At 36.4% G+C, this 26,430-nt stretch overlaps 1 protein-coding gene across 2 annotated transcripts; it reads right to left on the bottom strand.

The window, feature by feature from the left end:
• Positions 1-120: 120 nt before the first annotated feature.
• LOC110801986 (KH domain-containing protein HEN4) lies at positions 121-19,262 on the bottom strand. Of its 2 annotated transcripts, XM_056840274.1 has the most exons (9): positions 19,069-19,262; positions 16,116-16,352; positions 12,890-13,624; positions 11,870-12,325; positions 11,498-11,752; positions 10,874-11,209; positions 10,704-10,780; positions 10,492-10,603; positions 121-580 (listed from the first exon to the last, which is right to left on the bottom strand). In XM_056840274.1, exons 3-9 carry the CDS (start codon positions 13,592-13,594, stop codon positions 437-439), a joined length of 2,085 nt encoding a protein of 694 aa, XP_056696252.1. In that variant the 5' UTR covers positions 13,595-13,624; positions 16,116-16,352; positions 19,069-19,262; the 3' UTR covers positions 121-436. The 2 variants fall into 2 exon arrangements, with proteins under 2 accessions (XP_056696252.1, XP_021863093.1); XM_022007401.2 differs by lacking the exon at positions 16,116-16,352.
• Between the last annotated feature and the right edge of the window lie 7,168 nt (positions 19,263-26,430).

A 26,430-nucleotide genomic window follows, 5' to 3' on the forward strand; every position in this document is an offset into this window, starting at 1 on the left:
AACAAGTACACAATTGGTGGGCATATGGGAATGAACCGACACCCAACAGACATTACATTGTGTACACAATTGGTGGGCTTAGTATCAAATTCAGCATCACCCCATGAAAACTTTGATAGATGAATACTAATGAATTTGTAATGGAAAACGAGTTGCATTTCATCATTCACGCTACTGTATTTTCTCTTCTAACTATTTATTTGTCATCGTGAAAAAATACAATTGTAAAGGAGATGTATTGACACAGATATTGGTATGGAATACTCCCTCTAGAATGAAGAGTATTCCCCAAAATATATTAAAATCTATACGAAGTACTCCGTATTAATGTCATGAATATGTTGAAAATAACGCGCAAGGTCTAGAGTTACATTTTGTAGATAGCAAAAAAATGATTACTCCTTAAATGTGAGCATGAAAGCAGCCACGAGCTTTTTCAACCCGATTCATTCTCAAGCATTACAAACGCTTGAATAAGACTTTGTGCAGCATGAGTTTGTTCAGGAGTTCCAGAAATTATGATGACAGTTTCAGGCGCACCTTGTTTGGGATCAGTGATGGTAATCTTGGCATCAGAAATCTGCACAAACAGCAATAAATAAACATAATTCTCACTCGACAAACCAAAAGCAGCATTCAAGAAATAAAATACGGCCAATTTAAGCATTCAAATTTGAAGGATAAACTATCGTAAGAACCAACTCAAGGAAATTATGTTGTACTCACAGACACAGCTCACCAGTTCTGTTATTATATCTAGTTAGGTAGACTAATCTAATCATCAATACAACTGATATAGCTCTCATGAACAGCATATGAAGATTAGCCATTTCTTTGGATTTGTTTCGCTAATCTAGTACTCCCCCCATTTCTTTTTGTTGTATCCGTTTCCATTTTAAGCGTTTCTTTTTGTTGTATCCGTTTCTATTTTTGGACATACATTTTATCCTAAAATACCCTTGCATTTCTAATTACCAAAATACCTAAAGATTCTACCCATATTCCCACCTAAATTTCCCCACCCCTATTATTTAATTCTTTTCCCTTCCCCATATACCCACTCTCTCACCTCTTTTATCACCCATCATTATCACTCCTCTCTCTTACCTTATTTCTTTATTATTTTCTATCTTCTTTTTTTATTATAATCTCTTATATACAATCATTTTTCTTACACCCAATCATTACACTTATACCAATACAAACCAAGATTCCAATTTTCTTAAAAACTCCCCACTTTCTGAAATGGATACATCAAAAAGAAATGGAGGGAGTAGGTTGCAGTTAAATTTACAGCCAAAATTACACCTTTAGACTGCCACATCCATCTTTGGAAAATTTGTAATACCAAGATACAACTGTAGAATAAACTCTATTGACTAGGTATTTTATATAGTGAGGTTGCCAAATCGTGATAGGCTGGACGTCCTTGACCAAAAGGGTTCGGCGTTGGATAAAAGTGTGTTTGTCTAATGCTTATTTTTCAGTCATGGTTCATGTGGCCCATAGGGAATGGTTTTCTTCATCTAGAGGACTGCGACAAGGAGATCCAACGTCACCGCTTATTTTTAAAAGGTGTGAGGCGCACCAAGGCACACAGTGCGCCTTTCGTAGGTGAGGCGCACCAAAAGTGTTGAAAACTTAAAATAATGACTTCTAAAACATACTTTGTACATATAACATCATAATAATCTTATATATATATATATATAAAGGAGGCATTTTTGCTGAACTATTAGAACGCCACATAGGATTACTAATGGTTTCGGCCAATGAAAAATAAGATTTCTAATTTATTTTTGAATTAAAAAAATCGAGTGCCACGTAGATAATTAATTAGGTGCCACGTAGATATTTTAATTAATTAATTAATTAATTAATTACTAATACATACAACTCTATCCAAAATCAAACACTATAATAATTTAAAAATAAATCTAAAATAAAAATCATCCAAAATCAAACAGTAATCTAAACTAAAATTCAATCCAAAATCAAACATTAATCCAATATTAGAGCGTCACTTAGGAAATGTAATGGTTTCGGCCAATGAAAAATAATATTTCTAAATTATTTTTTAATTAAAAAATGTCGAATTCCACGTAGATATTTTTATTAATTAATTATTAATATTACGCATATACAATTTCATCCAAAATCAAACACTCTAATAATTAAAAAATAAATCTAAAATAAAATTCAATTCAAAATCAAAAACTAATATAATCTACTACATAATATATAAAATATAGCAATTGGTATATATATAGGAGTTTTATTTTCACGTAGATATTTTTATTAATTAATTATTAATATTACGCATATACAATTTCATCCAAAATCAAACACTCTAATAATTAAAAAAATAAATCTAAAATGAAATTCAATCCAATATAAAAAATAATTTAATCTAATATATACAATATATATAGTAGTTGGTATGTATATAGGAGTTTTATTTTAATTTAACAATTTATAAAATCCGTGCATCGCACGGGCTAAAATCTAGTTAATAATATTATAATGGAAAATTTGTAAAAAATAAGCCAACCTTTGCCCGCTTTTCTTAAAACAGTACCATCTTTGATGATTTCAAGAATAAATCTCCCAAAACAATATTTCTCTCTCCTGCAGCCTCTCTCCTTATCCACAACCCCGCACCTTTAAAAAAAGAAGTTGATCTGCTACTAGAGGTCATAAGTAAAATGTACTGTTTGGGTAAGATATCCCCCGAATTAATCAAAGATGGTATTGTTTTCAAAAGAGCGGCCAAATGTTGGATAATTTTTTACAAATTTTTCTATTATAAATACATATTGTATAATTTGTTTCAGAAACAAAAGGCAGCTTTGTCTTTTTATTTTACTTATACCAGAGGCTTATTTTGCTATTACTTGTTTTTTGGCAATTAAGTAAAAAGCAATTAAAAAAGAAGTACTAAAAAGAAAGGGGTAAAAAGATTTCTCGCCAGCAATCTCTGCGTCATATCAAACCACCAAATTTCCAATTGTGTCACCACCCACGAATTAGGGTTTACTATAATTAGGGATTTTCAATTGGGGGGGTTAAATTGAAGTAAATTCATGCAATTAGTTGAGGGTTTATGCTCGAATTTGCATCCTATAAAGGGTGGGTAAGGTTTAATTTGAAAATGTTTTGGGCTTTTTTGATATTTTTTGACTCAGATTATCTCCTCTCGCCTCATAACACGAACATGAGGACCTGAGTTGACAAAGGCATGGCACGCACCATTTGTAGGTTGTTGCGCCTGCCATGGCCAAGGCGGAGTGACTTATGCAGGCGCGCCTTTCTAAAACCAAGTTTTCGTGAGGTGTTATTTGAGGTTTTTAGGTGGGAACTGACATTTGAAATATGTTGACAACACTATTCTGTTCTCTGTGCTACAAGTGTTTGAGACTTTGAGGTGGTGTCTAGTTTAAGAATCAATCTCTCCAAATGCAGTTTGGCTGGGAATCTTGGTTGAGAACCTTGCATCTCCTGTACTTGATAGTCATGCTACTCTGATCAGGTGTCCAGTGGAAAGTTGTCTTTTGAGTTATATGGAAAGTTGTCAAAACCCAACCGAGCCCGATTTTGACCCAACCGATTAATAATCGTTGTATTTATAGTAATAAATGAAATTATGAAGAATTTTAAGCACATTAAACACGTTGTTGTTACTATTGTTGGGTGTAATATGATTTTGATTTGAATTATACGTCATTTTATGGTTGAATTTAACTAAATATAAACTTGTGTATGAAAATTTGTTAATTTATGCACATATTTTGTATTTTTTATTACCCAAATTAATGAAAAATATAACGCGTTTTAAAATCTCTCAACCCGTTGTTTCGAACCGAACCAGAACTTTCTGGGTCTTGAACAAGCATTTGTAAACCAGAATCCGAAAGAGACCAGCCCCGAATTAACCCGAACCCAAAAGTATTTTTTTACAGCCCGACCAAGAGTAACCTATTTCGCGGTTCTCTTCGATACATGGGACAGGTTCGGGTTTGCGGTTCGCGAGTGGGTTGATTTCGGATTGTTGGGTACTTTCTAGTACGAATTTTTGTATCATGGTTCGAACTATTGTAATATTCGGTTCAATTATAAACTAATAGAAAATTTACTATCAAATTGTCAAAGTTTGTTCTTGGTCATAGTACATAATTATTTTCAATTTACTCTAAAAAAAGTACTACAAAAGACAAAGCCCAATTTTCAAAAGACAAAAGAAAGGAGACAATCCAATAGGCCAATTAAAACAATAAAAAACAATGAAAACCTTTTTTAAAATAAATAAAATTAACATAATGCTTTATCGTAATTTGGACCGAAGACAGCACGAGGACAAAAGAAATATCGAAAGATCTTTCAGCCATGGCTGAATTTTTCTTTTACCAAGGAAAACAACAATCATATAGTGTATTTATCTCGGAGCCGGGAAAAAAACCCGGACTTAATTTTTCTATTCTCGACTTCCCCGACCCTCAATTACTTGATTTAGGGTTACATATTTGGTACGCCAATGACGGCGATTCAGATCGCGAACCACCAAGAATTGGATCATCGTCGTACCGCGAATTGGTATGGACGAACCAATTTGCGGTTCGTGGGGGTGCCACGAATCAGGTAACGGTGACCCGACCCGACCCGACTGGCCCGTTCGAAAGGTCCACATCCCATTACCTCCACCCTCTACATCATCATCTCCATTTTTAAATTTGTCAGAAATAACCTTTTAAAACACAAAAATTGTGGTAAAGGACCTTTTATAAAAAAGTTGTGACATAGGGCCCAATTCGTTTTTTTGTTGTGAATAATGACCAAATGCTATTTTCCGGTGGTCAACGCCTATTTTTCGGCATTGACCGACACTTGTTCATTTTTTAACTATTTTTTTTAAATCATTCCATCCAATCCCACCCCCTATTTGACCCAACTACTCAGTAACCTAAAATATAAAATAAAAAAAAACTTCGTTTTTCTCTCTCCTCGATGGTCTGCTGCTTCTCCTTCCTCTACATCATTAATGGCAATTCATTACCCCCGTCAGAATTCAATGAACAAGAGTTGTTGAAGTCGAAATTAAAGAATCTCATCATTGATTAAGGTACGAATTCTCTCTCCTCAGTCATTTTCGCTTGATTTTTACCCAAAATTGATTTGTCATTTTCAAAACCCTATTTTCAAGAGTAAAAAATTGGAGTAATTTGAGTAAAAAAATTAGGGCTTTTACTGCTACCTTGTACGAAATTGTACGAAAAGCAAAAGGGTTGCGCGAATTTGGTTGATTTGAACTGCAGAGAAGAAATTCGTGGATTGAAGGAGGAAGAAAATGGCGATGCAACAGAGCCTTGAGGAGAGAGAATCGATTTTTTTTTATCCCAGTAAGTTAGTTGGGTCAAAGGGGGGGGGGATTGGAGGGAATGATTTTTAAAAAAAATTAGTTAAAAAATGAACACGTGCTGACCACGTGCCGGTCAACGCCGGAAAATTGGCGTTGACCACCGGAAAATAGCCTTTGGCCCTTATTCACAACTAACTAAAAAAACGAATTGGGCCCTATGTCACAACTTTTTTTTTAAAAGGTCCTTTTTCACAATTTTTGTGTTTTAAAATGTCTTTTATGACAAATTTTCCTTTAATTTAAATCACATAAAATGCATGTTAACAAAGAAAAGTAAATTGATCCTCTGCCAAAATGGTAAAAAATTATAATAAGAAACATTATTATAAATTTTGCTCATTTTATAGATGAAAACAATTTATGGATATTGGTGATTCTTTCATAAAACGTAATGTACCAACTTTTATTATAAACATTATAAAAATTGTTGGAAACATTTGAATCCAATATCTAATAATGCAACATGTGTCAAAAGGATATTGGAGAGAAAGAGCAGATAATTGGCATGTGTCAAAAGGGGAAGGGAAGAGGGGCACAAGAGCCAGGCACTTTGATACTCCATACTCAAAGATGGAAAGAGTATGAATACACTACCCCACCTATGAAGCATGGACGCGCCTGCTGGGTGAAGTTTCCGCGTTTCGTAATGCGAGGAAACGGGGAAACCCGGAGGAACATTTCATGGATCGTTGACTTGGTCAATTTCCTCTACGTAGCAGAATGGGAAACGTTTCAGACACGAGGAGTAAAGCTCACACCCCAGTTCTTTATTATTTTAAAAAAGAAAAAAAATAGTTTAAAACCTAATTTCTCCGACCGACAAACACCAAAAATCACAAAATTCAGATTCGCCGCTAAGCCCCTCTCTCTCTCCCGCTCGCCTCTATTTCTCACCGGCAAGTTGGCAACTCTTATGTTTTGGGATGGTGGACGTGGTGGTTCACATCTTTCTCAATTTCTCAGTTCGCACCTCGCTGATGGTTGCATACTTCTTTACAAGGATCTCTTCAACTCTTAAAAGTTTTTGTTCATTCATACGGCTTCGGGAAGTAGTATTGCTAGTGTAGGGAGTGATTCTTCTATTTCAAATGATTCCAAAAAAAGTTAACTCCAAAGCGGGCGGAGGATTTTGTTTTCACCCATAACAATCTCCATTCTTGTCAAGAAGAAGTTCTCAATATAAGGATGAGAGGACCAAATTTAGGGTTGTTTGTGGTGAAACATTTGGTAATTTAGAAGATACCGGAGTTCTTGAGTGCGGAACTTACGAAAATGTTGAAGAAGATGTGATAAACGTGTAGTTTTATGTTATGTTCTTTTAATTTTATTAGATGAAATGTTGTTTTTATTTTATTATATGTTATGTTGTTTTTATTTTGTTTGATTATGGTTATGTAAGATATAATTTTGTTTAATTTTTATTTTATTATTTATCAAACATTTCCCCGACGTTCCCTTAATTTAGAATTATCGTTACTCCGTTTCGGAAACGTTCCCATTTCCGAAACTCCTAAAGTTTCCATGCTACTTAGCCACCCACAATGAGAGAATCACCCAAAATTGAAGAAAATGGGAGGAGTATCCTACCATAGTGGTGCTCTTACGGTCTAATGGTCCACAGGGGAGAATAAAAAAGATCACGTAAGCTGGATTTAGCATTTTTTTGAAATCCGAGGTTTGGGGTTTGGGAGGGTGATTTTAAATATGCTTGTGTGTAAATGGTGGTGGATGTTATACAGACATGAAAAGCAAACCAAAAAAACAACTAAATTAGTTTATCTTTTTAATTATTGGATCTGGGTTATTTTATGAATTCAAGGTTGCAAATAGTATTTTTTACTACTTTTGGACAGGTAGTATAATACGGAATTGAAGGGGAGAATAATGCAGAAATGAAAAGGAAACTAAAATAATTAAATTAGTTGATCTTTTTAAATATTCGATCTGGGTTGTTTTACAATTCAAGGTTGCAAGTACTCCCTTTGTCCCAACTTAATCGTCACAATTTCCTTATTCATCGGTCTCGATATAATTGCCATATTTCCTTTAATGGCATAGACCCACTAATATTTTACTACCTCTCTCTTCCCACTATCAAAAGATACGGTCTCACTTCTCTCATTCAATTAAAATATTCATCCACTATCTCTCATCACACCTACTTTTCTATTATAATAGATAAGCCAACATCTACTTACCGCATGAAACTCCGTGAAAAGCTTAGTGTGACGATGAGTAATATTTTTGGACTGGCTCTCTTTAGCAAGTTCACATTTAGTCCTACTATAGAGTTGTATCTTCTTCAGATTTAATTTCAGTTGTATTTATCTAGGACGTTATTATTTGGTATTTTATTTAGCTAGAAGCTTAGAATTATCTTTTAGAGTTTTGTATCATTTAGGTTTCTTCGTAGTCAATACTCCTACATAGCGGAGATTGTAGTCTGATTATTGACAAATAAAAAAATTGATGCTTACTTACTAGCTTTATTCTAATTCTTCGAGTGGTTTAGAATCAAGAACATCTAGGACTTAGTTTCAGGTGTGATTTAAGTGTTAAATCCCGTGCATAAGAATTCAATAAGTGATCTCTTATGTTTAAGGATTCAAATTGCGAGTTTAATGTGGAAAGGAGAAATATCGGCAAGGAGGTCTAGTTTACACGTGGGAGGTTTCCTCTAGAACAGCAGTCTCTTTGGTGTGATGTCGTCAAAAGAAAGTATGGTTTGTGCCAAAATGGGCGAGGTCATAAAGATGTTGTTGGGGTGGTACCATTGTACAAGAAATTTATTTCTCAAGTTTGTACTCTACTAAAGCCGATGGAGATGTTCAAAATAGGGGATTGGTAAGCGAATCCGGTTTTGAGAAGATGTTTGGATAGGCAAGCAGCCTCTTTGTTCGGGTGGTACCATTGTACAAGAAATTCATTTCACAAGTTTGTACTCTATTAAAGTTGTTGGAGATATTCAAAAAGGGGATTGCTAAGCGAATCTGGTTTGAGAAGATGTTTGGATAGGCGAGCAGCCTCTTTGTGTCCTTTTTCCTCCCTTTTTGGCCTATCTTCTCTCCACAACCTTGGTTAAAAGTTTTAATAATGACAATGTGTGGGACTTACACTTAAGGAGACCCCCCATGCCCAAGAGATAGAGGACCTCATTTCTATATGTAACGTATCAGGTATTCAATTAAAGGATGTGAAGGTTTCAAGAGTTAGGATAGGACATTCTTCTAGGGGTTTTCATGCAAAATCCTTTCTTAATTATTTGAGTTGTTACCCTAGATGTCACATTTTTCCCTAGGGAACTTCATTTGGAACTCGAAGGTGCCCCGTAAGGTTAGGGCTTTTTATGCGCTTCAGCTTTGGGAAAGCCCAATACGAATGATATGCTCCAAAAGTAGCGGGGCCAAGAACAGTTGTATCACCATTAAAAACGACTTTGCACACTGCATTTCATGAAGAATCTGTGTCAAACCTTCGAGTATACAGTTATCCAGAGGAATGGTTGCATATTAGCTTTGCAGGGTTTAGGGTTGGTTTTTGTGAAGGGAAGGAATAAAAGTTGCTTAGGTGAAATACGAATATGGTTATTTTGTGGTGTATATGGTTGGAGCGGAATGGGCATACTTTTAATGGAATTGTTGTCCCACGTGATCTATTGTAGGATAGAATAACTTTATTAGCTTATTTATGGGCGAAGGCGGATAGGCGTTAGAGGCTTTCCCAAAGTACTCTACTGAATGAGTTGGGCGAACTTGTAGTTCTGATTTTTGGTGTCTTTATGACGACACCTTGTCCTCTTGATGTACATTTTTAAAATTAAAAAAAGAATACAATAAGCTTGGAATTCCTCCCAGCTGACCAATTCATAAATTATGGACAAAAGTGCAAAACGTTCACTGTGTACCAGGAGAACACACATGTAAAAAAAAGATATATTCTTTCATTTTTCTATTAATGCTATAGATGAAAAAACATATCCTATGTTCTTTTATCATAATGTCATGTTCAACATAAGCCCTTATGTTCTTTGGGTGAGTTGTGCACCATCTAAATTGTGTCAGCTGATGCGGAGTAATGGGAATGTAAATAATCAAAAGGCAAAAAGACTTAGAGAAAGCAAGATGTTGCTCTCAACCCGGAAAAAGTTGGCAGCACAAACAGATAGATAAAAAGGAGTTGACATCAAGGCCCTCCAGTCAACTAATCAGACTCAAACAGAAGCAAGAATTCGTGTGATCTTTCTCTAACCATGATTAATTATTGCGCATATGCCCTCCTAGATGTATTTAGTAGGCCGCAGGGCTAGACTTTGCAAAAGGAAGAAAAGAAAAAATTAACAAAAAAAATCTTTAAATACCTCACCTCTCATTTCAAATGCCCCTGCTCAAAATGGAACTTAAATCTTCTCATTCCTCGGGTTTAAACAATAAACGGCACACGGCATACCTCTAAAACCGAGGGACTTTAAGTGGAGGACTATTATGTTATTTTCACCAACCATTCCAGATCTCACATTTAAGGCCTTGTTCTTTACACAAAAAATTCCAGGAAGAACAAGTTTAAATAAGGGTTACCAATTTCATTTCACAACAAAAAAATAAGTCCAGATGAGGGGTATTGGGTGAAAAGAAGAAAAGCAGAATCCTCCCCTCATTGTCATCACTCAATCACTCATCAAGCATAAATCTCCAAAAAATCTGCTACTCCCTTCAAGCCAATAATATCATTTTGTTCTTTTTTTTTAATAATCTAAACTAAGTTCATTTTACATTTAATAAGTAACAGTTTGACCACTTTTCCTACTATATCCTCGTGTAAAACTCAAATGAGTACCACTATCAATGTTGAACAAATGTATTTGATGAGGATATTAGATATTTTATATTTTATATATTAAATTATCTCATAATCTGGGTGAAAAAGTCCACAAATTTGTGTAAAAACGTCCACAATGAAAATTTGGATTCGACACCAAAGTACAACACATATTTCAACTCGACAGAACTTAATTCATATAATCACATTCTTTTCGGCTAACAACAATTGAGTATGCAGCATGATGATGTGTCAAAATATACCTGACGAATTTGTCTCAAGCATCCACCATCTTCTCCATATATAATAGGTACAATAGAACTGGGAACTACTACATCCACAGTGGTATTTGTGATTACAGCTAGCTGGCTTCCCCTTCACATAGCAAAAGATATACAAATAAAATTCATCAGCAAATCATTCGACGTCTCAAAACACACAAGAACAGAAACAGACAATCAAAAAAAGAAAATACCCTCCAAATCCAGACATCCGTCTATGCGGGGGTCCACCATGATCCAACAAGCCCATAGGACCACCTTCAATTAGATTCTACAAGCCAGTTGGAGATCCCAGTCAATACTCTCCATAATGGCAATAAGATAACCATCATGTCAATAAAATTCATAGTTTGCAAATCATTACCTGGGGATGCCAGGATCTTTCAGAAAGATTTGGAGCTCCATGCCGGTGAATATCGTGCAGAAACGGCGGATGTTCATCATGAGGATGAAAACCACCATGCAAAGGAGGCAAACCAATGTAATCAGTGTTTCTAAATGAAGGGCCTAATTTTGGAAACATTCCTCGAGGAGAAACTTCTTCTCGTCCCATAAATGAAGGAAAAGGTGGTGCTCGATCTGAGAATGCAAGATTTGAAGGATGATTAACGGAAGGAAATGCGTCTCGGAAGAAATGATGCTGAAGTCTCGTAGTTATCTGCAAAAGGGCATCTTGAACTACCTCCGGTTCTCCGTTAATCTGGTCCAACAAAAGCCACGGAATGGAGTGTTGTAAACAATAAAATTACGCAACCTGGATAGCATAAAGGCCTTACACAGGCAAACGTAACAAAACTTTGCTGCATAGACTTGTAATCATTTTACCAAGCATGATGGATATAACAAACTAAATAGACAGCTGTAGCAGATGAAGACGACATTGTACACAAAAAATCAGAATAACAGTCCAAAATAGTGTCGTTCTTGCATATTCAAAGCAAACAGCTATGCTTATATAAACACAAAAATATTGAAATAAAATGAATACCTGAACTACTTCTTCATTCTCAGAGGCACTCTTAGGCATTTGATCTTTCCCTAAGATGCGAATATAAGCCCCAGTGACTTTCCGCATCTCACCAATGATTGAGCCACCTTTACCTAGAAGGCAGCCAATTTGATTAGAAGGTACAAGAAGCTTTGCCATTACACCCTTCTCTTTGCTATCAGGTACAGCTTTGGCTACACGATTCTGCACACGGAGAACTGCATCCTGAACAGCAGATATTCTATCGTCTGGGTGCTGCAGAAATCAGCCAACGGAAATTAACCTTCCCATACAGAAGTATATGATCCAAAGAAATTATGATAGTGTTGTAATAGAAAGCATGAATCAGCTGATGATATGCCAAAACATTACCGCTGGACCAGATACAATAATCATTCGTTCCTCTCCATCAGAAGGGCCTTCAAGAACTTTGATCTCACACCCTGTTTCATGCTGAAGAGTCCTAATAATTGCTCCACCCTTTCCAATCACACCTCCTACCCTCTCGTCAGGGCATAGTAATCGAAAGGTTACAATGTCAGGAACATCCATTCTCCCTGGCATAAAGTTTTCATGGAACTTGGGAAACAATGAGGGAACACCTGAATGAAAATCAGCACTATCACGAAAGCCACCACCCGATGGCCCATGAGAAGGCAGCGAATGAAGGAAATAGGATTCAGGCCTAGGAACATGATTGCTGTGTGATTGAGATGTGCGTCCAGGGGTATTAGAAGGAAAAGAATCGTTATCATGTAGTGCATTTTCCAGAATCTGATTGGACACTGTTCTGATTGCTTTCTTCACAGCATCAGCTAATCCTGTGATCTGCAATTAGAATGCGACCTTAAAGACAATTTAATTTTAACTGAGGTTATAATGAGGGGGGGAAGAGCCAAATATGCTTTTGGCACATGAGAACAAGCAAAGTCCAGAATTTACATCAAAGACCCTACATGTAATTTGTTTCTCACATCAAGTGATTCAAGGAAGAAGAAAGGAAGGAAGCTAATAGATTCACAATGAACGTAAAGCAATATGTAAATAATGAGAAGAAAAAAATCTCCACTCTGATAGTAACTACCTCAGATGAACTGTGTTTGAATAAAAACATAGAATTGCAGTTTCTGATCAATAGAACAACTTAGAATGAAAATCTTTCACACCAGTTCTATAACAGAACATCATAGTGAAACATTGTAACCATTTTGCATTTCAAAGAAAAATCAAAAGCAGTCAGGACTCAGGGTTAAAGACCAAAACTATACAAAAAATTGTCAGGATGTTGGCATGAGCAACAACTAATAAATCAAATGCTGGAGCAAAATGGCCTACTGACGATGCTCAATATTAAACAACTGAATTATTCAAAAGTTTAAGATCATAAATCACCTGAACTACTTCATCGGTAGAAGAGGCACATTGAGGGAGTTTGTCCCTGGGGAGAACACGAATCTGAGCACCACTCTCAGCAGACATTTGCTTGATGATAGAGCCACCCTTTCCCAAAAGGCATCCCACCTGATCGGCAAGCACAAGTAACCTGAAAGTGACTGCAGCAGATTCATTGCTTTCTTCATTAGGTTCTTCTGTCTCCCTCTCCCCTTCATAAAAATTTTGAAACACAAGTAACAAAGCATTCTGCACAGACGAATTTCCTTTCTTGGACAATAGATCTTCAGCATTTGTAGGAGTCTCCTTGTCAGCATCATTTACATTGTGATCTTCGGAACTGCCTTGCTCTTTGGATGACTTCGTGTCCTCATTGTCATTCTTGTTATGTTGACCGCTGCTCTCAGCTTCCTTATCCAGACCCATAATAAAGATTAACTTCTCATCACATCCAGGAATAGAATCATCAATTCTTACCTTAGCACCAGTTTCTTGATGTATTTGTGATAGGATATTGTTCTCCTTTCCAATCACACTTTCAATTCTAGAAGATGGGCAGAGCACACGGAATACACCACCTCCAGATGAGGTTTTCCTAGGTTGTTTTGTAGAATTAAGACTTGCAGACTTTTGAAATTTTTTGCCATTTGAGTTCTCATGGCTTCGACTATGTTGTCTCTTTGCAGGTGTTAAAGAAAGAGACATGTTGAGACGGAAGGCCCAATCAGCAGTTATCTGCAAGGAATGCAGAATGTATTAAAATAATGCTTACAGGGTAAGTCCAACACTATGGAAGTAAAACAAACTCTTAGGTAGCAACTTAATCCTAGTTTGGCACTTAGTAGGAAGATAGAGATACAAGAATGTGGATAGCTACAACTAATAGCAGCTAGCAAATAGCTTCTCTATAAACAATGCAAAATTGGCTACTAGTAATGTAAAAGGTGTTTCATAAGTCAAGTATAGGCCTTGTTTGAGCAAATAGAGTGCAGAGAACAAAAGCAGATAGCTCATAGCATATTTAACCATGATTTGAATGAATTCAAATGGGATTGAACTACTTCCTATTGACTCAAGAAGCAATTTGTTGAATTCGGTTATTTGAAATTTTGGTATTAGATGTAAGAAATAAATTAAGAAAAGAAATCCATAACAAAGAGGGGGGGAACAATTCAAGAAGTCCATGAAAATCACCCCCCAAAAAAATAACTCCAATCTTGACCTTTGTTAGAGAAAAACGAAACCATCCCAAGAGCGTGTTTGCTAAGGGAAGCTAAATACACATCTCAATCCCATGCAGAAACCAAAGAACACATCAAGCCTCGAATTTCTAGCATTACTTTCCAACCAAAGAACCCACGTAATACCCCAAAACAGCATACCACCACAACGTTTGACTTTTTCGCTTTCCAGGCTTCACACACTTCAAAAACTATTGCATTTTGGCTTTCCAAAACTTCACATACTTCAAATACTTAACACACAAATAACCTAAATAATAAAAAATACGGGCAGACCCCTGATTCCTTTCCAAACTAAGTAGTCTGTGCCACAGAATTATCGCCTTCTAACAATTCAAAAACAAAGTATTCCTCAACTCCTCATCACAAGACATAGAAAGCACACAAACGGAGATAATACCTTACTTGGTTTTTGAACATGCAGGCTATCACAAGTATGAGTTTCCCCAACAGTAATGCAAATCAACGGATTTACCTACTTTGTGGTCTTGTCATCATAAACTTCATCCATCCCATATTAGTTTTGATTACATGGCACATAGTTTTAGGTGATGTGTTGTTTGGTTATCAAATTTTTCTTTACTGGAAAAATAGATGTGAAAAAAGAGCTAGTGGAGTATTATTCTATTTAAAAAGTAAATGTGATATGAGACAATGGGTTTTTTTTTTTAACTGAATGTGAGAGTGGGGACTCCAAGTTTTTGGTAGTGGATAGAGGAGTATATTAAAATAATAGTAGGGTCTTCCCTAAAATAGAAGTATTAAAACTAACCCAAGGACAAATGAAAAAGGATGTAAATACGTATCTAGAACAAAGGGAATGGACTAGAAAAAGAAGGATGATGAGAATTTGGATTTTTCACAAGCAGTAATCGAATGAAGGACAAGTAAAGGACCCCAAGGAATCATTCAACCACACTCCTCAATTACAATTCCCCGACTACCACGAGAGAGGGTCCTCCTAAAATGAAATTTCCAAAAATTGTTATCACTGTCCCTCCTCAAAAGTAGAAGAACTAGAAATATCATGAAAAGTTAACAATTTTTACACAAGGAAGAAAACAAAATACTAAAAGGGTTATTGCAAAAACAGTATGCTCCTTATTACCCACCATGTATTTAACCATGGCAGGGAAAGAAAGGTGACAAAACCTTTGCAATGGCTTATGAAGACAAGATGGGACCCTGTTAAAGTTCCAAAGTTCCCCAGCCATTTCTATGAAATTCATACTTATTCCCAATCATTTCTAGCTTGTGATAAGTGGCACAACCATTATTTCATTAAGGATATCTCTTTAAACACCCAATTATTGAAACCAAGACCTCCCTCTCCCACACATATATATATATATATATATATATATATATATATATACATATATATATATATATATATATATATATATATACATACATACATACTGACGGACCAACTAACAAAATAAGTCTCCTCTTTAACAACCCTAGACCACAAATAATACTCATCATCCTCGATAGCTTCCCAACTAAACCCATTGGAAGCTTAAAACCAATGTTACACGGAACGCGGAACGATGGGAACGTGGTACAGGAACGTGGAACACGGAACGCGGCCTCTAAAGTTCCCGGAACTTTGGATTCTTTTTTATAAAAAAAATATTTATTTATTTTATCAAAATATTATTTGTTCAATTAATATTTGAAAAATGAAGTCGTAATATTCATAAATAAAAAAGACAATATTACTGGTGTGCAAGTAGCCAAGTACTATACAGTTATCCCCTCAAAATAAAAGTGCTACACAACTAGAATAGACACAAGCCCAATTGATCAGTATATTGAAGCCCATCAAATAACTAAAGTCCAAAGAACTATTTGGGGCTTTTTAACCTAATGTTTTAAATGACCCCACTGTAGTCAAACCCTCAAGACTTTTAGTATTCATCTTTGACCATAGAAAATTAAATACAGATGCACAAAAAGAGGAGAGAGAAAAAATTCTTCACAGTATCGTAAATTTTCTCATTTTCTTGTTATGGAAATCTCGAGTGTCTTCCCATAAATCCCATCCTGGAGTATCTTTCCATTGCGGTTTCACTGGAGAAGGGATTAGAACTTCGGCGGGTATTCTACCATACAATTGGGTACGCCAGCTTCACCGTACCGGTACGCGATCCGCAGCAAACCCGGGACGAACGAACCCGGCTCATGGAACGTGGCAACGTACCACATTCCGGGTAACACTGCTTAAAACGGAAAGGCAAATTAAAAATAAGTGTTACATGTGTCCCTCAAAAAATCCCTTTCCCACACATAACCAATATTGTAAACGCTTTTCTCTTTGAACAGAACCCAAAGCCAATCCTTAAGAAATTATCCCTAAAGACAAAGCACAGTAAGTATGAGGTACTTCATGGATAACTAACCTAGGTGCCTAGAAAAGAAGAAATATATACCAGATAATGGATTGGATGGTTCCCCAGTAACACTAAATTTAGACAAATTTATGGTAAATGGTCCAGAGAAGAACTCAAAAACCTGAAAGAAATTCAACTATCTACTCCTTACCAAGCACCTCACAAGTCACTTTTACTCTATCTAAAATGTTGAGATAAAAACCACAGAAATCCAATCCACTATTCAAAGCAACAAAATCACCTACTTGCTAATTACTTGATGCTCCACATTAATTTGGACAGTTAAACAACTTATACACTACACAAACAACTTATATGCTACAAACTGTTAAACAACTTACAGATAAAACCAACATACTTACTTAATACATGCATATAACGTACAAATATGCACCTTGACAAGCTAAAATGAAAAAACCCTAAAAGAGAACTTCAACCCTTAGCCGCCACCCCCTAGTTCCCCTTAAGCTTGCAGATCTATCCATATTTTCAGTCAACTTCTATTCTTTACCTCTAATGAAAGGTTTAGGTAACCTTTCTCAGCCAAAAGTCTAAATCAACTTAGCCCTTTAAATAGAATCAGTTTCAAAGATGGTAATTTCAATCTTATAGCCTAAGATCCGAATTCATCTCTTTCTTTCGAGTTTTAGTATTAAGTTGTCATAGCCATGGTGGTCAAACTCTCCGGTCATCATTCTTGGTTGCCTCAGCCGGCCTAACCCAAGATCTTCATTGTTTTCTAACATCTCCGACCCATGCACTCCGGTCTCCGGTCAGTCTTACCTCAATTTTGCACCAAGTCTTGCAATGGTCCTAGTCCTTGCCGGATAATCCTCGTTGTTATCAGCAATTTGTAGATCTTCCCTGTTGATATTTTTTTTTTTTACTTCGTATGTTTGGTTCTTTGGTTGTAATACTTGTAAATGTTGGAGGTGCCTATAATTATTCTGATTAATTTTTTAATTATATTTAGCTTTTTAGTTTAGGTATTTAGATTTGGGCTCCGGGGTGGTTCGTTGAAGTCGGAGGGCATATCATTTATCGCTCGGCTTATCGTTTGGCTAACCATTTATCGCTAGGCTAATCATTTACCATGGTAGTCTATTCACCAAGTTATATTGGAATTGGGGTTGGGGACATCCCCGGCCCCTGAGGGTAGGCGGGGAGTGCAGCCGCCTAGGGCCCAAGACGAAAAGGGGCCCAAAATGAAAATCGGTACAGTATATTTATATAAAAGATAAATAACGCATTAAACAATTGACATCTACCTTTGGTTCAACGGTAATTTAGTGTGAGAGTACCCAGTTTGGCACGGGGTCGCGAGTTCGACCCTTGTTGCCTGCTAAGTTTTTCCCTTTGATCTTGTCCATTCAATTTTTTTTTTACTTTCTAACTTGTGTATTTTTTTTAATTCACTTTTATTTTTCAGAGACTAATAAATTTCCCATTCATAATATTGTGTAAATGTATTTTTCTAATTTCACATTCATAATATTGGGTATATGTAATTTTTCAAATTATTTAAACTCCCACTTTAATGTTAGCACGTGTTTAAGACAAATATGGAAGATGTTGATACTAATATTTCTCCGGCTACAAATAAATCTATATTTTATGGATCAAATAATAAACGTATATATGCATATTAACTATCTAGTAATCAAGTAAATTTTTTGTTGATTTGAATTTGAATGTGTAGTGAATTGGACGAAATTTTTGATGCGTCTTTCTTTTCATAGTGAAACGATATATTTCAATTATCTACACATCATATTGGAAGGGGCCCCAAACCTTTATTTCGCCCAGGGCCCCAAAATGTCAGGACCGGGGCTGGCTGGGGAGTTTAATGTTAGAGTGTAGTTTTCTACTCGAAAGGGTGAGCTAGGTAGTCCACCTAGTTTTCTTTCGTTATCAAAAAAAATAAAAAAAAATTGCACCTTGATAAGCGACTACTCCCTTCGTTCTTAAATATTAGTCTCCTTTTGACTTTCTCACCCGTTTCAACTCAACATTTAAACGTAAATATCACGTTGACACAAATAAAATAAGATCTAACCGAAAATATTTTGAAATACTTATGGGAAAGAAACTAAAAGATTATTTTCAACTGTGAATAGTGTCGAGATTCTAAAGAGGACTAACACTTGAGAATTCTTTACCGATTAGAATTCACCAAACAACATAAGAGTCCTTATTTCTCACTATTGTACAACTACCCAGAAACATACTTCAGTTGCATTATCTTTATTCGCTTTTCTTTCTTCCCCGTTTTTCCATGCCCGTGATTGGCCTTGCCCATGTCCCTGAGCCAGGGCAGGAGAGAGTAAAGGATAACATGAACTCCAAGTACAATTATGAAGTGGGTATAGACTAATTACACATAAAATAACACCAAAACAAAGCAGACAACATAAGTTATTTACCATTTGAAACCATCATATCAGGCCATACAATGAATCAAACACTTTTTGAATAAAAAAAAATACAAAAAAAAATCCAAAAAAAAATTGATAGAAAATAGATAAAAGAAGAAAGTACACACCAAATAATAGCAGCGGCAGTGACGGAGAGATGGTTGGCAGAGACGCCGCCGACCAGAGGTGGTGATACAACTACAAGATGGTGGTTTCGTGGAGGAAAGTAGGTAGGGTTCTAAGAGGAGGAAGCGATGCAGAGCAGCTGGAGCGAGTTGGAGTTTGAGGAGAGAAAATTCATTCGGTTATTTTTCTTTATTTTTCTTTGATGAAATTTTTTAGGAAATTTTGTGAAACACTACCTTTAAGTTTGGTGGTTTTGTGAATTGCTACCTTATATAAACTTTTTTTAATTTAACTACCTTATAAGTTTGGTTTGTTTGACTAACACTACCATTTGACGTTTTTCGTTAATGTTTTCCGTCGTGTATTTCTTCTATTCTTTTAAATATCTCCGTTCATTTGTCATTTTGTGCATTTGCCATATTAAATAACCGTTGTAGTGGAGTCCAAAGACGTAAAACATTAACAAAAAACGGCAAATGGTAGTGTTAGTCAAACAAACCAAACTTATAAGGTAGTAAAATGTAATTTCCTTTTTAAAAGGTAGCAATTCACAAAACCACCAAACTTAAAGGTAGTGTTTCACCAAATTTCCAATTTTTTATAAAAAAAAACTTATAATTCATCTTCTGTATTTTAGGCACCATTTAGTTCACCTTATTTATTTGATCTGAACTGATCCGATCTAAATCGATCCAATCTGAACTGATCCGATCTGAACTGATTTTTTCTGATTTGATTTTATCTGAGCTTATTTTTGCTGATTTGATATGATCTTAACTGATCTGATATGATGATCTATCTGAACTGATTTGATTTGATTTTTCATAATTAAGATTTAAATAACAAATATTTGTTATGAAAATAGAGAGAAAGTGACAGACAATAAGATAGAAAACTGACGGTTATGATCTTATTCCAATCGATACAATAATGTACATATACATATATTATGTGGGATAAGGATGTCAAGGGTATAACGGGCATCCACAATACAATATATTTATAACACTCCTCCTTGGATGTCCATTATCTAAAACAATACAATGGTCCTATAATGTACACGAGATGATGGCTCATTAAAAACCTTACTAGGAAAACCCTGTAGAATAAAAACTCAGTGAAGGAAAAGAGTACAACACTCGTCATAATAAGCTTGAGATGATGCCTCGTTAAAAACCTTACCAGTAAAACCCAGTGGGACAAAATCATGGTTAAGGGGAAAAAAGTGCAACGCGTATTTTTCCCCCTGATAAATACATCGATTGAGATCTTCTAATGCAATGAATCTAATATTGTTGAATAACTTTTCAAATGTACCAACAGGAAACTCCTTGAAATTTCTCCAAAATTTGACTTGAATCTTCAATTCTCCACTTGAACAGATGAGATGAATATTTATGTCACCAATCTTTTGAAAGTAATACCTCTATAGATCAACAAATCTTCACCTGAGATAAATACATTTTCTCATACACAATATTACAAAATGTATCCTTACATATTGGACATATACAAACCTTCTACTAGGGGTCATAAATAGTAGCAATCACTAATGTTGATCAAAATTTCTCTAGTCATACTTTCATGGCAATACACGATTAATAATAATATCACTGTCCAACTTAAGGTATAATATAACTAATAATGTAATTTATGGTTCTTTTGGATCATAAAATAAAACTCAATGTAAGGACAATATAACAGGCGCTCTCTATTCTAATTAAAATGGGGTAGCATATAAAGCGCCTATCTACAACAACTGTTACATATTTTAGCGCTTATTTAACGGTTAACTATGATAACCGCTCTATATTCCTTCTTCATTTATTGATTTTAGGAAGGGTATATAGAGCGCTCTTCTCAGACCACCGTCATATATGATCATACATATAAAACGCCTCTTCCAACAGCTTTATAAACTTTATAAAGCGTTGAGCAAGAGAGCGCCTCTCGGGCACTTTATAAAGTCTATTTTAACAGCTCTATATTCCCATTTTTGTAGTAGTGTCAAGTGGAATTAATGTTATTAATGCCACAAATTACTCTTGACTGGACCCGTAGGGTCACACAAATAGTACGTGAACGGATCAAGTATTTAGTTCAATATTATATTCAATGAATACTCTATTTATGGATATTCAGAAATGATGGATGTTGGTTTCAGTGGGAGCTAAACAAACTGTCAAAAGGCAAAGAAAGAATATTTGCCGGAATGAAGATATTACCGGAAACGAAAATATGGTTCATAACCGAAATATAAATATTATCGAAGTCGAAAATATTGTCGGAAACGGAAATATGGTTCGTATCGGAAATATTATCGGAAATTGAAATATTGTCGGAATCGGAAATATTATCAGAAGCGGAAATATTATTGAAATCGGAAATTCTATCGGAAACGTAAATATTGTTCGAATCAGAAATAAATTCCGGAATCAGAAAAACAAATCGGAAGCTCGACGAGCGACGGTCCAGCGCATGGGTCAGCCCATCGCTAGACGAGCCAACCCGCAAGTGCATCGCAACACGCTAGGCAACAAGTCCCTACGCATAGCAATGCACGCCAAGCCACAAGGGCAACGCACAAAGCAGCACGCCAGGCCCAGTAGCCCAGCGCGCACGCGCAGCTGGAGCTAGGCCAGCGTTGTTGTTTGGGCCAGCGCAGAAAGCAAGCATCGAGGCCTTGCTTGTGCATCAAGGCTGGTCGGTTTGCTTGCCTTGCAAGCAGTCGGCCAACACCTAGGGTTTTAGGGTTTTTGGTTTCGGTAAATTTCTAAAACTTTGCCTATCACCTAAAAGTGAGATCCCGAAATCATAAACCTTATATTATATCCTAGTTGGCGTTCTAACTTGTTCTTGTTCGGTTTGGGAGCAGCTAGGGAAGACACGCATCACAAAGTCGAGTATATATTATGATTAATTTTTAAAGTCGTGAAATTTCACGTTTTAATTCATTGAACACGAAAAACGCCCAAAAAATCATACTTCGGGGCTGAATTTCGCAAATATAATCTCATGAGTTCAACTTAGACCATTGATTCTAATCGATTTAGGCTTGGAAAAATCAAAAAATCCAATACATTTCGAAAATAGCAGTTTTTTTCCCGATTCATCCAATAATCCGAGCTTATTTTATCTGAGCTTATTTTTGCTGATTTGATATGATCTGAACTGATCTGATATGATGATCTATCTGAACTGATTTGATTTGATTTTTCATAATTAAGATTTAAATAACAAATATTTGTTATGAAAATAGAGAGAAAGTGACAGACAATAAGATAGAAAAATGACGGTTATGATCTTATTCCAATCGATACAATAATGTACATATAATGCAGGCTATCACAAGTATGAGTTTCCCCAACAGTAATGCAAATCAACGGATTTACCTACTTTGTGGTCTTGTCGTCATAAACTTCATCCATCCCATATTAGTTTTGATTACATGGCACATAGTTTTAGGTGATGTGTTGTTTGGTTATCAAATTTTTCTTTACTGGAAAAATAGATGTGAAAAAAGAGCTAGTGGAGTATTATTCTATTTAAAAAGTAAATGTGATATGAGACAATGGGGTTTTTTTTTTTAACTGAATGTGAGAGTGGGGACTCCAAGTTTTTGGTAGTGGATAGAGGAGTATATTAAAATAATAGTAGGGTCTTCCCTAAAATAGAAGTATTAAAACTAACCCAAGGACAAATGAAAAAGGATGTAAAAACGTATCTAGAACAAAGGGAATGGACTAGAAAAAGAAGGATGATGAGAATTTGGATTTTTCACAAGCAATAATCGAATGAAGGACAAGTAAAGGACCCCAAGGAACCATTCAACCACACTTCTCAATTACAATTCCCCGACTACCACGAGAGGGGGTCCTCCTAAAATGAAATTTCCAAAAATTGTTATCACTGTCCCTCGTCAAAAGTAGAAGAACTAGAAATATCATGAAAAATTCGTTGGTCAAAAGTAGAAGTAACATTTCGGTTACCACAGACATCTCACCAGATTCGTTGGTGAACCAGGTAACCGGCGACATAGAAGAACGGGCAATGGTCTTTACTGCAAAAGACTTACCCAAAGAAGGAAGCTCCCACAATAAGTCACTCTACCTAGTGGTTGGATGCAAAGGTTAGAACATCCCACTCGTAGACAACGATTCGGCCGTTAATGTTTGTCCATTACGAAACGCTCAATACCTGAGACTATATAGCAATGATTTTCAGCCTTCTGCCCAACGTATACAAGCGTAAGATAACTCCTGAAAACCAGTGCTTGGCAAAATTGATCTTACCATTCAAACTTGACCTGTAGCACGAACTACATAATTTCAAATAGTGGACATCAAATCCACTTTTAACCTCCTACTTGGACACCCATGGCTCCATGACTTGGTAGGAGTAGCATCAACTCTGCACCAAATGGTCAAACTTAACCATAACGGAGTGGATATGGCCATACACACCCCACCCTTCGACGTCAGTTGCTCTATGGTCGAAATGCCCGACGCGCAAGAGGACTTGTACGGGTTATAAATGGATGAAATAATCCAAGTGATCAAAGAATATGATCTAGTATTCCTGGACCCACATGCATCTCGGATCATCCCAAACATGCTACTATCTCAGGGCTACTTCCCGGGGATGCCATTAGGCCTAAGAGAGAAGGATTGCTCTTATCTCCTCTACCTAGTGTTTCAACTTCCTTTGGTTTGGGTTATAAGCCAACAGAAGACGACATATACGACGTCTATCTCAAGTACGTCTCTAAAAGGCCAAATATAAAAACGAACACGAAACTCTGCCACCATACCAACGGACTCTAAACAGTATGTTTGTGCGCGAAGGAGAGGACCACCCTTGCTATATATTTCCTGAACCGCTCATTCAGGATGGCATACAAAAGTCGGGGTTTGAGATTTTCCATGACTGTGATATGTTGGACGAGGCACCTCACCTTGCCAACACTAAATCTAACGCCGAAGAAGCCTTGGATGACCAAGCTTTACGGTTACTATTTAACGAATTGAGGCCAATAGGAGATGAAGTCGTTGTCACCACCCTAGCCCTGCAAGACGAAGGATTTGATCCAACCCAACTAATCGTCTTGTCACCCACAACGGCGGAAGAGGTCAAGCACGGATGGTACAAATCGTTTCAATGGATCAACGCAAGAGGGATCGAGTTCAAGACGACTACCGGAGAAGGACCAAAATTCTTCCAGAACCAACCCAAAGTCTGAGTCAAAGTCTAGAAGTAATTAGCATATGAGACCCATTTCTTTATGTTTTCTCAATAAGTCTCGAAGGTTATCATCCGGGGAGTTTTTTTCCTTTTTTCCGATGTAGTTTTTTTAATTTAAATTCATTAAAATAAAGGCAATGATTCAAGTCCACACTATTTTCATAAATTAACGATAATTTAAACATGCTTGCCAAGTAAGAAAAATAATCAAGGGTCCACTCTAGACCCACCAAATGGAGACTCACTCAGTCGGGCGAAGTAACTTAAGACAAAACAAATAACCCATACCCTTGTTATTAGCAAAAAAAAATCAAAACAAAAAAGAAGCGAAAAAAAAAGCAAAGAAAGAAAAAATCTATAACCCTTACCATACCATCCTTAAAGTACAGAAATATCCAAATGCACTAAGAGCAACAAAAAGGAAGGCCCAGGATTACACCTATACAAAAAGTTGATACAAAGAGGCAATCAAAAGTTTGGCTCACAAAAATAAAAATACTTAACATTGCGGTGAGACTAAAGGATGTTATGCCTATCCAATACCTACAAAAGAAAACTATATCTTACCCTTACAAATTTCTCCCACAAAGCTGTCTTAAGTCACGAATAGGATAATCAGAAACGGATAATTGAGCATCTCACACTCAAGGACCAAAAAGATTCTCAAAGCACCTTAAAAATCGTTCAAAGATCTCATAAGTTCACAGACATTTTGCAAATTAAAGTCGACAATCAAACACAAAAACGAACCAGGAACAACGCAAACTACCCATCCAAGCGCGAGAAAATTCTTGCGTATACCAGGTAGGCGCAAGAATTAAATTCTTGCGCTCCACCACTATGCGTTAAAATTTTCTAGCGCCAATTCTAAAAGTGTTCTGAAATTTTCTGCACACGTACGGAGAAAATCGGAACACTTGGGGGGGGTACATAGATACGAAATTCCAAGTTTTTTCGTGCAATTTTAACCAATTTTTAACGATAACGTTTCATTCAAACTTATTCATTTAAATTCAGCACCTAGAAATCTATTTTCTGGCTAGAACTACGCGCGACCTGATTCCAAATTAAGTTTACTTGAGGCGGATACGTAGGAAATCCAAACCAGGATTCGGTCCAAATAATTTGCAAAAATTTTATAAGTCTGTAAGCAAGGACGGAAATAAAAACAATGCCTTTATTGAATTTAAATAAGTTGGAAAACTGAACTAAAAAAAACTAAGTGCAAAAAAAAAATCCAATATCGAAAATTAAAAGGCACATACACCCTACAAGCATCCTGAATTATACTACTCTAATTCTTCGGGTTCAGAAAACAAAGTCTTGTAGAGATCGACATTCGCAGAAGTTACATCAACTGGCTTCTCCACCGCTATTGCATCAATGTCCATGGAAACAATAGGATCTTTTGTACCTACTTCCATAGTTTCCAAGGCCTCAGTCACCCTAGCATCTTGAAGACCAACCACCAACTCAGTTTCGGGAACAGGGACAGTAACTGAAATGGGTGCAACCACAATCGGATTCTCAGTCACCATAGCAACAAGGGCTTGAACCCTTTTCCCCCACGCCTGTTTCCTACTCTTCTCATGACGATGATTCTTAGCAGAATCTACCGCAGCCTTCTTGGGCGCAGCTACGGCAGGTTCAACGGGCATCCTTCGGGTTTAGATTCAGAACGCTGATGGTAACCTTTACGCTTACAATCAGAATGCCTCCTTGGAGGCCTAGAGTTAGCCTCGCGAGTCCTAGAAGTACCAATGTGCTCATGCTTTGTTCTGCTCCTTGGGTGAAGTAACTCAGTCGGTTCAGCATTACGAGCCTTGGTCCTCTCTGCTGCATCATCAGAACTCATCCAGATTTTGTAGCTCTCATAAAGGGAAATATTCCCGTCAACGGTAACAGTCCGACGGGGTAAGTCATTATAGTATCTTGCCCATGCAAGGACGCGATTCCGTGGGAAATTTTTTGTATTTGGTGTGTAGTGTCCGCAAAAGGTATGCTCTGCCTCATACCTTACTGTCTCAAGACTCAATAAGGAAAGATATATGTGTACGATGTGTCATCCCAAGCAATCAGGTGAAAACAATGGTCTCTGAACCGCCTACCATAGGTCACAGATT

Source organism: Spinacia oleracea, chromosome 3 (assembly GCF_020520425.1).
Source record: "Spinacia oleracea cultivar Varoflay chromosome 3, BTI_SOV_V1, whole genome shotgun sequence".
NCBI lineage: Eukaryota > Viridiplantae > Streptophyta > Magnoliopsida > Caryophyllales > Amaranthaceae > Spinacia > Spinacia oleracea.

Excerpts from the sequence above, each read along its gene's own strand:
- LOC110801986 (XM_022007401.2), bottom strand. The coding sequence starts at position 13,594 with ATGTCTCTTTCTTTAACACCTGCAAAGAGACAACATAGTCGAAGCCAT. Across the intron at positions 12,326-12,889 it reads CTACCGATGAAGTAGTTCAG|ATCACAGGATTAGCTGATGC; the intron begins GTGATTTATGAT and ends TTCTAATTGCAG. Across the intron at positions 10,781-10,873 it reads AAAGATCCTGGCATCCCCAG|AATCTAATTGAAGGTGGTCC; the intron begins GTAATGATTTGC and ends ACTGGCTTGTAG.